We start from the raw sequence: 13,425 nt of genomic DNA on the forward strand, positions 1-13,425 counted from the left end.
GTCTTTATACATTTGTCAAAACCCACAGAATGAGTAACACGAAAAGCCCAATAAACATGAACTTAAGTAATAATGTATTAATACTGGCTTATCAATTTTAACAGATGTATCACACTAATACAAAATGTTAATAACAGGGCAAACTGGGGGTGGGTGGTTCAGGGGCTATATGGAAATTCTCTGTACTTTTCACTTTTTTCCCTACAAAAATAAAATTGTTCTAGATTTTCTTTGATACCCTGAGAAGGGCCCATACAGTGTTGTTCTCATTTTCCAGGTAATTTAAAGGGAAAGTTTCACAATTTCTGGAGCCCTTAATGTGCTGCAAATGGAGGAGAATGTCCTCAAGTTCCTTGCAGCAGGAAGCACTTAGGTGGCACCAAACTTGACTTCCAAGTGGAATAGTACGGCTGCAGAAGGAAGAGTGATGGTATCTACATCATAGAAATGTGAAGAGAACCAGGGAGATGTGCTGGCAGCTCGTGCCATTGTTGCCACTGAAACCCTGCTGATGTCAGTGTCATATCATCCGGGAATACTGGCCAGTGAGCTGTGCTGGAGTTTGCTGCTGCCACTGGAGCCACTCCTGCTGCCCGCTGCTTCATTCCCAGAACCTCCACTAACCAGGCCCTGGCAGTCTTCTGGGGGCTGAGGCTTCTGGTGGTGGTTACTGATCCCAGGGCTGACCACTAGTTCCCCCCCAGAGGTGTCTCATGTTAACTTGCCTACCACTGCTCTGTGTAACAGACTCTTCCCTCTGTGGTATGTGGTCACTGTCACCCTGGCAGGGGGCTCACTCAGTGGGTCTGATGTGGGTTAGTGGGTCTGGAAGTGTACGACAGGCACCGCCCTGCCAAATATAGGGAAAAAATCCCAGACAGACTCAGACTAGTGCCTTGTGGGAGAGGGAACACATCCACCATCTTTCCTGACACCTAAAAGGCACCTGCCATGGGAGATCCAGGAATCACAGCCCCATTTCCACCAGAAGCTCTGTCAGGAACAGTCAGGTCTGAGAGTAGTCTAAGATTGACAGCAGGTCAGCAGGCAGAGATAGGCCGAGGCAGATCCTGTGGTGACTTGGGACGTTTGCTGACATGCCTCTGGACCCACTGCTGACAAAAGCCAAGTTTGCAGAGCAGCCAGGACCAGAGGAATCAGCCACAAACTGTGGATTGCTTGTAGCCTCAAAAAGGCAGCCGAGGGCCAGATGTGGACAGCACCTGACGTTGGCTTATGCCAGACTCAGACATCAGAGTTGCTTTCAAAGGGAGAAACTGGAGGGCAAGATCTGAACTCTGCTGAGAGAAATCCATTTGGTTCTTTTTTCATCATTTTTGCTATTTTTTCTTTTTCATAGCTTTTAAATTATTTTTTTCTTTTCCTTTTATTTTTGGCACTCTAATTTTTCTTTCATATCTCCAACGCTACTCTTATCTTTGATTACTCCACGGTTACCTTCTTCTCATCCTTTATTATTTTTGTTATTTTTTTGTTTTCCTCTCATTCATTTTAAGTATTAGTTTTCTTCCCCTTGCTCCTCATAATCACTTTTCTTTCCATTGGTCTTCTCATACTCTTTATCCTTTCCCCCTTTCTCTACTCTTTGGGTTCTCTTTCCACTTTTATTATTCCTTGCTCTCTTGTTGATAATGTTGTGGTGGTTGGGGGTTGCTTGTTGTGGTGTGGTTTTTGTGTTGTTTTGCTTTGTTCTGCCAGCACCCACACAACAGTGTATAGCACACAGTGGGAGCTGAACATCTTAGTCAGCCAGCCAGAGGGGAGTTCCCACCAATGAAAGGGCCAATAACAATCAGGACCCAAATACAACAAAATAGTCCACATAGCCCACACAGAGGACATTCCTAGAGCATCCAGATCAGGAGATCAAGGAAGCAGCATCACTGGGTCCCACAGCAATCCTAACCCACAAGGCACTCCACAACACAGAGAGTCAAAGCAATCTATCTAATACACAGAAGCAAAACAAACAGACAACTAAAACAGGGAGAGAAAGAAACAACTCCCAAATGGAAGATAAGGAGGAGTCTCCAGAAAAAGAGCTACATGAAATCAGGGCAATCAATTTAGCAGACGTAGAGTTCAAAGTAATGGTTATAAGGATGCTCAAGAAACTTAGTAGGAACTACATGAGCATGAAAAAGGACATAGATACCCTGAATAAGAACCAGCTGAAAATGAAGAATACAATGTCTGAAATGAAGAACACACTAAAAGGAATTAAAAGGAGGCTAGATGAAGCAAAGGACTGAATCAGAGTTGGAAGACAAAGTAGAAAAAAAAACACAGGCAGAGCAACAAAGTGAAAAAAAGACAGGAAAAAAACCACCCAAAATGAGGATCATTTAAGGGAGCTTTGGGACAATGTGAAATGTAACAATATTTGCATCATGGGGATAAGAAAAGGAGCAAGGGACAGAAAACCTATTTGAAAAAATAATGACAGAAAACTTCCCTAACCTGTTGAGGGAAAAAGTCACGCAAGTCTGGGGAGCACAGAGGGCCCCAATAAAGATAAACCCAAAGAGGCCTACTCCAAGACACATCACAATCAAAGTGGCAAAATTTACAGACAAAGGGAGAATCTTAAAAGCAGCAAGGGAGAAAGAACTAGTAACTTACAAGGGAATTCTGATAAGGCTACCAGCTGATTTCTCAACAGAAATACTGTAAGCCAGAAGGGACTGGCTTATGAAATACTCCAAGTAATGAAAAGCAAGGACCTGCAACCAAGACTACTCTATCCAGAAAGGCTCTTGTTTAGAGAAAGTGAAATGAAGAGCTTCCCAGACCAAAATAAGTAAATAAATAAATAAAAAAGGCTAAAAGACTACATCTCCACCATGCCAGTATTGTAAGAGATGCTAAAGGGACTGCTTTAAGAAGAAATAGAAAGGAACACAGGTACAAAGGGAAAAATGGCAATGAATAAGCACCTGTCAATAACAACCTTAAGTGTAAATGGATTAAACACTCCAATCAAAAGGCACAGCGTAGCTGAATAGATAAGAAAACACGACTTGCATATATGCTGTCTATAAGAGATCCACTTCAGAACAAAAGACCTACACGGGCTGAAAGTGAAGGGATAGAAAAAATTTTCCATGCAAATGGACATGAAAAAGAATCTGGGGTAGCAATATTTATATCAGACAAAACAGACTCCAGCCCTGGCTGGTGTAGCTCAGTGGATTGAGCGCGGGCCTGCGACTCAGACGATCGCGGTTCGATTCTCAGTCAGGGCACATGCCTGGGTTGCAGGCCAGTTCCCTGCAGGCCAACTCCCAGCAGGGGATGCATGAAAGGCAACCATACATTGATGTTTCTCTCCCTCTCTCCTTCCCTTCCCCTCTAAAGATAAATAAATAAAATCTTAAATTAAAAAAAAAAAACAGACTCCAAAACAAAGGCCATAGCAAGAGAAAAATAAGGTCACTACATAATACTATTGGCAGTAGTCCAATAAGAGTATAAAACTTTTGTAAACATATATGCGCCCTATATAGTATCATCTAAGAAAGAGATACACAGCAATACAGTCACTTTAGGGTACTCTAACACCCCACTGTCAGCAATGGGGTGTTCAAGTTTGATTTTTCAAACAAAAAAATCAACAAAAATATTGCACTGAATGACACTCTAGAGCAAATAGACTTGAATCCTAGGGCACTGTTGGTGGGAACGCAGACTGGTGCAGCCACTGTGGAAAATAGTAATGAATTTCCTCAAAAAATTAAAAATGGAACTGCCTTTTGATCCAGCAATTCCATTGCTAAGAATACACCTAGGAAACTCAAAACACCAATGCAAAAGAACCTATACACCATTATGTTCATAGCAGTGCTATTTACAACAGCAAAGTACTAGAGACAGCTTAAGTGCTACCAGTAGATGAATGTATTAAAAAACTGGTACATTTACACAATGGAATACTATGCAGCAGAAAGAAAGGAAGAGAAATTCCTACTTTTTGTGACACCATGGATGGAATTGGAGAACATTATGCTAAGTGAAATAAGCTAGGCGGTGAAAGACAAATACCACGTGATATCAGTTATAAGAGGAATCCAATGAACAAAATGAACTACTGAGCTAAACAGAACCAGAGACAAAGAAACATGGAACAGACTGACAGTGGCCAGAGCGGCGGGGGGAGGGCGGAATGAAGGAAAGAAGGGGAAGGGACTAGTCAAAGATCATTATGACTGACCCATGCACACGGACAACAGTGTAGGGATTGATTCTGGAAATGGGGAGTGAACTGGGCAGAGGTGGGCCAAGGAGGAAAATTAGGACAACCATAATAGAATAAACCAGAATTTAAAAAAGATCAGTCAAAATCTAGCCAGAGAAACGCTCTAATTTCTTAGACACTAAAATTTCTTCCCTACTGTTACCTGGAGAGTAGTGAGCAGTTCATCAGTCAGTTAATGTGAAGAATGATAAAAAAAAAAAATCTATGCTGTATATACACATTTAAAACATTCCTTTAACTTAAGACCTGAAATGTAAAACTGTCTGCCAATCTTGATGGAGGTCCAAGACATCTTCTTTGAGTACAGAGATTCACTGACTATCATTTTTTCTCCTTTCTTGCATAAAACACTCCTAAAAGGTAACACCTATGATTTTCAGTCTCACTGTCTCTGAAGTGGAACAAAAGACTTGTAGACATTTGCAAAGCAATTTAATATTTTTGAAATTTTCTAATCTTTTATTTTTTAAATCCACTAATTTAAATAATTAAACTACCACTTTATTGAGTCTATCTAAGGCATGAACGTGAAGTTTTCTAGAGACAATTCTTTTTTCTTATTCATAAGTTAATATAGGTAGATTGAAATCAAATAGAAATAACTTTCTTTGGTAAGCAAAAAATTCAACTTGTAAAACATACTAGCTATCAGTTGTCAGCACATCAATAATGTGGCCAGTCACCACTATGTTTTACAGAGGTAACAAAAGGCATCAGTTCATTTGGTGTGTTGACCAGTGGAGATCAGTTAAGAGAATTTTTTCTTTATTGTGAAAGCTTATCCTCGCCTAAGAAAAATAAAGAAGTTGAGTGAATAAAAAACTAGCCCCTGGAGGAAGGGCTGTGGTTACATGCTAGCACTGCCAGCAAGGGCCGAGCTTTGCCCAGAGTGCAGACCTACAGCTGCACACGTGTGCTTGATCAGACGATGTCTTTAGATCTAATTCAGAACCTCTTAACTTTCTCCGTAAGAAGTAGCAACACAAAAATGAGGGTTCAGCAACAATGAAGAGTGGACCCACAACAGCTTGCTAAGGGCTTGTCCCTTGCTGGCTACAAGGGATGCAATGTTCTGATGTTACAGCTCTTTGTCTGAAACAGGAGCATTAGGTGAATGAGCACATAATAGCGTTTCTCTCTCACCTACTATGATTTACATGTAGGTATCTTTTACTATTCTTGGCTATCAGGTGCTGAAGAGTACATAATTCTACTTGGCAATACAGGGGAGATAAAAAGAATTTTAAAAAATTAAAATTTCTCTGCAAATTATTTAAGTAGTTCCAGAGCCACTATGCAACAACTGGTAAGTGGGGAAAGTCACATTTGTGTGAGAAATAAAAGAACTGCTAACAGAAAGGTTTAAACGGTATGAATTATTGGACTTTCATCCAAGATGGCAGCGTAGGTAAATGTGGTATTTGTATCCTCCCATGACTACATATCAAATTATAACTGAACTATGGAAGACCATCACTGAGAAATGCATGAAATCTAGCTGAAAAGAAGTCCTATAATTAAAGATTTACAGAAGAAGCCATCTCTAGACTAGGAGGAGGGGCAGAGATGCAGAAAAGGCTGGTCCAACACCAAGTGTGGCAGGTAAAAACTGGGAGGGATATCTTGGTTATGGAGGTTGCCCCTGAGAGTGAAGAGTCCCAGCCTCACACCAGTTCCCCTGGCCCAGGGTTCTAGTACCAGGAAGAGAAGTGCCCATAACTTCTGACTGTAAAAACCAGTGAGGACTGAGACTGTGTGAGATGGAGGACTTTTGGAGTCCTGGGTATTCCTCTCAAAGGTCCCCCATGTGGGGACTTATTGATCTCCAGCTCTGGGGCAGCAGCTCAAAGGGCACCCCAGCTCAAAAGGCACCAGGGCCATACAGAAAGAAACTGAATTGTCTGGCATCAGGATGAGAGCTGGAGGACAGCTTTCTCCCAGACAGATGTGCTGGCAGAGACCATCGGCCCTTTGCTGAGCCATCCCACCACAGAGGCAGCAGGTGGGAGCCATATCTGAGTCTCCATCAGCCTGGCTATCACTATTCCTCGGATTCTTCCCTCCCAACTTTCGGGGCCCACCCAAAGTGCTTTCAATGGCTTTTCCACATAAATGGCCTGTTTTGGCTCACGCTGTGCAGTTTCTTAAAATCTCACAAAAACCCTGGGTAAATACACATGTACAATCTTTTTCCACTTTATAGAGTTGCTACATAGAAAAGGGAAGTATCTACAGAATCATTTATAGACTGAAATTGTTTCTATTCCTGTAGGTACATGAAAACAGCAGTTAGCAATATCAATATCCTTCTGTTTAGAAAAAGAAAAAAATTAGGCTGTTAGCTTAATAGAAATTATGCATGTTTAAACCCCATGCTGCACAATGCTCATCATCTATCTACATTAGCTTCTTTTTAATGCCCTGCAACTTTTAAAATCATTGAAAACCAAAAATGTTTAAGTCCCTTTTCCATAAATCCAAGGTGTCAACATCTATGACAGGTAGCAAGTATATTCAGCTTTTTCACACTGCTTTTCCAAATGCATCATATATTAAATGGAAAGTAGGAGGTCACATCCTAGGATATGGTCAAGCTGCCACTGGAATTCGGCACTATGGCCAGAGAATAAATACTTGTAGAATGCTGAAGAACTAATTAAGTCAAGCTAATATGGGGTAATCATGAACAGAGTAATGAGAAAAACCGTAACAACATATAGGAGGTCCACCACCTTTGTTTAGAAATCACAGTACAATAGGAGATAGTAAGGAGATGTAATGCTAACACTAATCTAAAACTAAAAAGTTCAGAACAAAGTTACATAATGAAATGGTATTTTTAGTGGATATTTTAGATAGAACTGTAATAAAATGGATTTCTAAAATGGATTTCACTGCATTACTGATGGTTAGATGTAAGTCTACTGTTGAAAGAATAATATGTGCACAGACAGTAGTAAGGCAGTGCGATGTAACAGAAATATCAGATTCTAATCTCTGTTTACTCAATGTGTGACCTTGGGCAAATGAATTCTCTCTAATTACTAAGTTTCCTTACTTGCAAAAAATGAAGGTAATAATAATATAAAATATAGTAATATATTGCTATATTACTATAGCAATAATACTAATGCTATAGTGAGAGCCAAAGAGATAATGAATATGAAGGCATCTTACAAAGCATAAAACTCTAAGTAAACAGAAATTATATTGTGGGGGGGGAAAACAATTAAATTTACCTTTATATGTTCTAAAACAGCAGTAGCAACATTTGTGTGGAGATCAATAAGTCTTTTTTTTTCGAGGAGCTCTGGCAAAGAACTACAAGCATCAAAAAATTGAAAATTAGCCATTAAATTTTCTAAGAAAATGACACAGACCTTAATAAAATCCACACCTGGGTATTTCCTCTGAGAAAACTTAAAGTAGTAAACATAGTAAGTTTAATACAGGTGAAGTGCTTCTTAGTTTATCTGCCTCCCAAATATCTTTATTCCACCACTTCACTTTCTGGTTCCAAAATTTGCAGGTTTAGAATAAAATCAGATTGATGGAAATATAATTGTACCTATATTTTTAAAACACATTTCTTTCTCCTTGATGGCATTTAAAGTATTCAAAAGAAAGGCTTAAACTTTAGGTAATGAAGTAATAATAGCAATAATTTAGTAACAGCTTGCATTACTTTATCACCAATATTATCTTCTTGGCAAAATTACCCTCATTAAACAATTTCCCAACTACTGGAAGAAGCAAATGATGTCCTATATAAGGAATTTAAATCAGCTTGAATGTGTTAAAAAGACAATTTAGTTTTTTAAAGGTATATGAGGTCTGTCCAGAAGGTATCTAGCCACATAATATGAAAAAGAGAGACATTTATTGAAGATACAAGATGTAAGAAACACTGAACAAAGGACAATTATGCTTTAGTCTCCTTCAAAGGAGGTACCTTGGGACCTCACAGTTCACCATTAGTTGCCCTGTCATATTTTTCTGAATCTCATCAATGGTCTGAAATTTCTTCCTTTCAAAGGCAGTTTTAGTTTTTGGAAAAGTCAGAAGTCACAGGGCACCAAATCTAGGCTGTAGAGGGGCTGAGTCAGCTGGGTGATTTGATGTTTCACCAAAAAAATCTGCATGAGACATGATGTAAGAGATGTAAGAGCAGGCATGTTGTTGTGATGAAGCTGCCAGTCACCAGTTGTCCACAGCTGCGGCCTTGTGAATCATCCAAACAGTATCTCTACTTGCTCAGTCATTCTGAATGTGATGGCCACACAGTATACATGCTCACTCAATAGCATCTATCGCCCCCACTCTCTAACACAGAGAGTCCTCATTGTTCACACATGAGCATTCCAGTCCACTCTCCTCGGCTGCCAGGTTACATTAATGTCACATAAACCATTCTCTTCATATTAACAATGGCTGGCCTTTTTCTAGACAGACCTCATATGCTATTACCTACTATTTCCCATTATTAAAAAATATTAACAAATTTGTATCAAAAGAAAGACTTCAAAGAGGATATATTCCTTACTTACCTAACAGCTGATGTTAGCTTAGCAGTATTATCAGAAAGCATACTAATGGCTCCTTCGTCTTCCCCCTCTAGTCCCTGGGAAGGTAAAAAAGTTCCTAGTATTATTCATATAGCCCAAGTACAAGCATAAAAATCAACATTATTTCTAAGATCACTGATGAACTGTAAGGTTTAGGTCACCCAGAAAAACAATTCTCCTTTAAGGAGAAAGCATATGCCTTTGGCAGCTACAGAAAAATTCTATCAACTACAAGCCTAATAAATGGTTGATGACCAAGAGCTACAAAAAAGGATCGGCTGGCATTTTCAGATAAAGAAATCAGCCCAGAAACTTGTCATGGGTCACACAGTAATAAACAGTAGAGCTAAAATCTGAAGTTAGATCAAAGTATAGAATAAGTGGCACTGGAACATGTATTTCTAAATTAAAACCACATTATATATATTTTTTCAAATCACAAACTCATACTTTTTAAAAAGTGTTTTCTCTACTCCTCAGTATTTATATTTCTTTATGAAGAAAATCTGTTATATAAATTGTGTTTTTTTGTTATTAAAGTAATAAATGACCTTGGATTTTTATGAGAAGAAAAAAATACTAACTTCTTTCTCCCTCCAGAGGACCTTCTGCTTCCCTATAATTCTAAAAAAAAAGCAAAAAGAATCTTACCATAATGCTTTTAAGTCGTTTAACTTCATCTTCCTGTGCTCTGTAAGATTCTAGTTCTTGCTGAACTGATTCGGCAACTTCTGGGAATGGACTGAAATAATATTGCACAGAAGGGGTTAATATATGAAATTTACGGAGAACTCAAGACAACTCCAAAAAAACAACTCAGTTAAAAAGTGAGAAGACCCAAATAGACACTTCCCCAAAGAGGACATACAAATGGTCTATAGACATATAAAAAGATGCTCACTATCACTAATCAGAGAAATGCAATGAGAAAATGCAATGCAGAGAAACCCCAATGAGACAGCAAAAAATTGTCAGAAAGGCTATCATCAACAAATCAACAAACAGCAAGTGTTGGCGAGGATGTGGAGAAAAGGGAACCCTCACACACTGCTGGTGCAGCCACAATGAAAAAACACTGTGGAGATTACTGAAAAAATTAAAAAAAATTGCCTATGGCTCAGCCTTTCTATTTCTAGGTATGCATGAGGAAACCGAAAACACTAATTCTAAAGAATATATGCACCCTTATGCTCACTGCATCATTATTTACAACAGCCAAGATTTGGAAGCAATCCCAGTGCCCATCAATAGTTGAATGGATTAAAAAACTGTGGTACCTATATACAGTGGAGTATTACTCAGCTATAAAACAAACTGAAATCTTATCAGTTGAGACAGTATGGACAGACCTGGAGGATATTATGCTAAGAGAAATATGTCAGACAGAAAAAGAGAAACAGCATTTGATTTCACTTACATGTGGAAGCTAAAGATCAACATAAATGAACAAAATAGAAAGAGACTCATAGGTACAGAGAATAGACTGATGATTGCCAGAAGGCAGAGGTTTGATGGGTGGGGTAAAACAGGTGAAAGGATTAAGAAGCACAAATTGGTAGTTACCAAAGAGTCATAGGGATTTAAATAAAACATAGGGAAGATAGTCAACCATATTATAAACTATGTATGGTGCCAGATGGGTATTGGAAATATCAGGGGGAACATTTATAAAGTATATGACTGCCTAACCTGTATACTGTATACCTGGAACTAATACAAAATAATGCTGAATACAAACTGTAATTGAAAAAAAAAGTTACATGTGGATTTTCCACTGTGCAGTGGTAGGGACTGGGGGGAGGTTGGTACCCCTAAGCCCTTGCTTTGTTCATAGATAAACTGTATGTTACAAATACTATTTCTTTAAAATGCATATCATAATACTTATATATCTAAACAAATTTAATTTCTACTCTCTTCATTAACCATATCACATTTTTCTCTTCACCTATGTGCTATTAGGTAGAAAAGCAAAATATCTAAGTGGCGGAAAAACAAAGAAGTCATGGTATTATCAGTCATCAACTAAATGTTACCGCTCATATTAAGTCACAGTGTCAAAGGTTCCACGCAACTGCGAAGAGGTATTTAAAAAGTATTACAGCCCTGGCCAGTGTGGCTCAGTTGGTTGGGGCGTTGTCCCTTCCTATAGCCCAAGGGTTGCAGGTTTGATCCCTGGTCCAGGCACATACATCCTTGGTTTGGATGCATATAGTGCCCAGTCTGGGGCCTACAATACCCACTCTGCAGAAGTCCTGAAAGGGTTTTGAGGAATATAATCTAGTTTTATGTGACAAAAGGAGACACTAACCGAAAACAAAAAACTTCTTGTTTTTTCTCTTTGGTCTAGCACCTCTATGTTGGCAAAAGAATAGCTCGGAGTATGTAAAATGTGCTGGATAAAACAGATGATCCTTATCATCTCTAGAAACTTCAGGCCTCAGAGCTAACAGACAATAATTACAGCTTATGTTTACTGAGTGCTTAGTGTATGCCAAACACTCTGCCAATAATGTCTCTATTTTTTCACTTAATCCTGACCACAGTCTTGGTGAAGTACATCCTATCAACAGTTAAGACCAGGGACTTTGGATCCGTCAGCACTGAGTTTTATCCCTGGTTTTACCAATGAAGGCTATGTAAGTTACTTTGTAATATCTCACTTAATCTTAACAATCTTTTGAAATAGACTACAAGGTAGAATATCATTCCTTCATTTTACTGATGAGGAAACTGAAGCTCAGAGAGAATTAAGTACTTGTTTAACTCTATGCTGTTTCCCAGTGTCCTCTGGGTGCACATCACTATTGTAGTACACCATTCAGAGTGAGAGTTATTCAGGACAATTCCTACCTAGAAACAAAAATTTAAAGTCCATAATATTCACCTGGCCTTTGCGTTGTTCCTAAACATATGGTTGAAAGAAAATACTTGAAATTTCCTTATTTGAGTGAAGAGATAATTTTTTCTTAAGCTTTTTTTCTCTTAGGGAATATAAACTTTAAAGCTAACTTGAAAATACACTACATCCTCTCTAAACAACCTAAATGTAATTACTTGTATTGCACCACTCCAGATGAAAATGTAGACTATGGAATTCTAAAGAAAAAAAATTACTTAAAATAAAGTAAATCATAATAGTATTCAAACTTGCCATAGTCAGAAAGAGGAAGATTGTGGATTTCTCCGTAGAGAAAACCAAATTCTTTCCTATGACAATATGACTTTCCAGTGTTAAAAACTTGTAAATACAAAAAAAAGATAAAACATAATAAAAATCCCCAGCATGTTGAACCTCTACATCCTACTTCTCTTGCAACATAAACGAGGCCAAAAAGAACAGCCATACCAAGGACAGACATGTACATACAGGCCTAATAACACTTGAAGTATTTAAGATAATAATATATTTCTATAATCTTTGATGAGCAACATTCTTTTTCTCTCAGGGGAATAATTTTTTATTTGTTTGTTTGTTTAGAACGATTTCTCTAGCCACAATGACCACTAGCTGACTTTTGTAATAGTAAGCCCATAAGGGAGTCTAAACTCGAAGGGGAGAGAGCAACACAGGGGATCTATGTACCTGCCTACAATTAATCACATGGCAACTAGTACAGTGTCTTCACCTATTATTTTTAATGTACTTAAAATAAAGCTGTCTTTCAGGCTTAGGTATTCCTTCCACAGATGTATGAAACTGGGTTTGTATGAAGGCAAACGTGGAACAAAAAGGGAAAATCAGACCTCAAAACTCATTTCAACGAAAAGTAAAAATGGTTTTGTTGAAGATTGGTGGATTTAACAATAAAATTTACAAAGGGGAAATGGCCCCTGCAAAACAACTAAATAAAATGACCCAGGAATCAGGAAGAAATCAGGCAAAAAAGACACACACCTACAAACTATTTCATTACAGTTCCTGTTCACTGTGCAGGTGAACCACTGTGACCTTTTAGATTTTTTAAAAAATCAAATAAATTAAGTCAGATGACATCTTCATTTCTTAAGGGGCGAATCTTTTACTTAATGATACTTTTCTTACCTTCCTTTATGTTTCTGCCAAAATTTATCAACTGGAGTTAAATCATAAGACTTCTTGTTTTTTCTCTTTGGTCTAGCACCAGCTGGAGAATTTTCCAATCCTGAAGATTCTTCCAAATTAACTCTGTTTAAGTGAAAATCCTAAAAAAATAAGTAATCCTGTATTAAATAACAACTTTCTAAATTTAAGAACCACAACATTTCCTAAAATAATAAAAATAATAGATTCTTGTTGTCTCTTCTAAGATTTCCAAGGATAAAATATGGGATCTGAAATTTAGGAGACCTCTTTCCAATGTTCTGTTACACACAAATACTTTTAATTATTTGTGTATTTTAATTAAAGTGGCAGATGTATAGGATTAAAATTTAAAAAATATATAAAAACCATGTTAAAGTTTGTGTGTATACAAGATGACATTTTTCATATGCCCAATATACAGATATTCTTTTAATTTTACTTTCATCTTTATCATGCCCACATAGTAGTCCATTATTTGGCTATGTATCTACTTATTTGACCAGACCTCTTGATGTGTA

The 13,425-nt window shown here is 37.9% G+C and overlaps 1 protein-coding gene across 3 annotated transcripts in view; it reads right to left on the bottom strand.

The window, feature by feature from the left end:
* Nucleotides 1–13,425, bottom strand: part of SCFD1 (sec1 family domain containing 1) — a 112,696-nt gene that overhangs the window by 60,883 nt on the left and 38,388 nt on the right. For all 3 annotated transcript variants that reach the window (XM_037037418.1, XM_037037419.1, XM_037037420.1), the window contains 4 exons: nt 12,887–13,026; nt 9,493–9,583; nt 8,824–8,897; nt 7,516–7,597 (listed from right to left, as the gene is read on the bottom strand). In XM_037037418.1, the coding sequence (XP_036893313.1) occupies nt 7,516–7,597; nt 8,824–8,897; nt 9,493–9,583; nt 12,887–13,026 (387 nt within the window). The remainder of the gene's footprint in view (nt 1–7,515; nt 7,598–8,823; nt 8,898–9,492; nt 9,584–12,886; nt 13,027–13,425) is intronic.

The sequence above is a fragment of the Sturnira hondurensis genome, unplaced genomic scaffold, assembly GCF_014824575.4.
Source record: "Sturnira hondurensis isolate 20B ecotype Veracruz unplaced genomic scaffold, ASM1482457v3 Scaffold0023357, whole genome shotgun sequence".
Lineage (NCBI taxonomy): Eukaryota > Metazoa > Chordata > Mammalia > Chiroptera > Phyllostomidae > Sturnira > Sturnira hondurensis.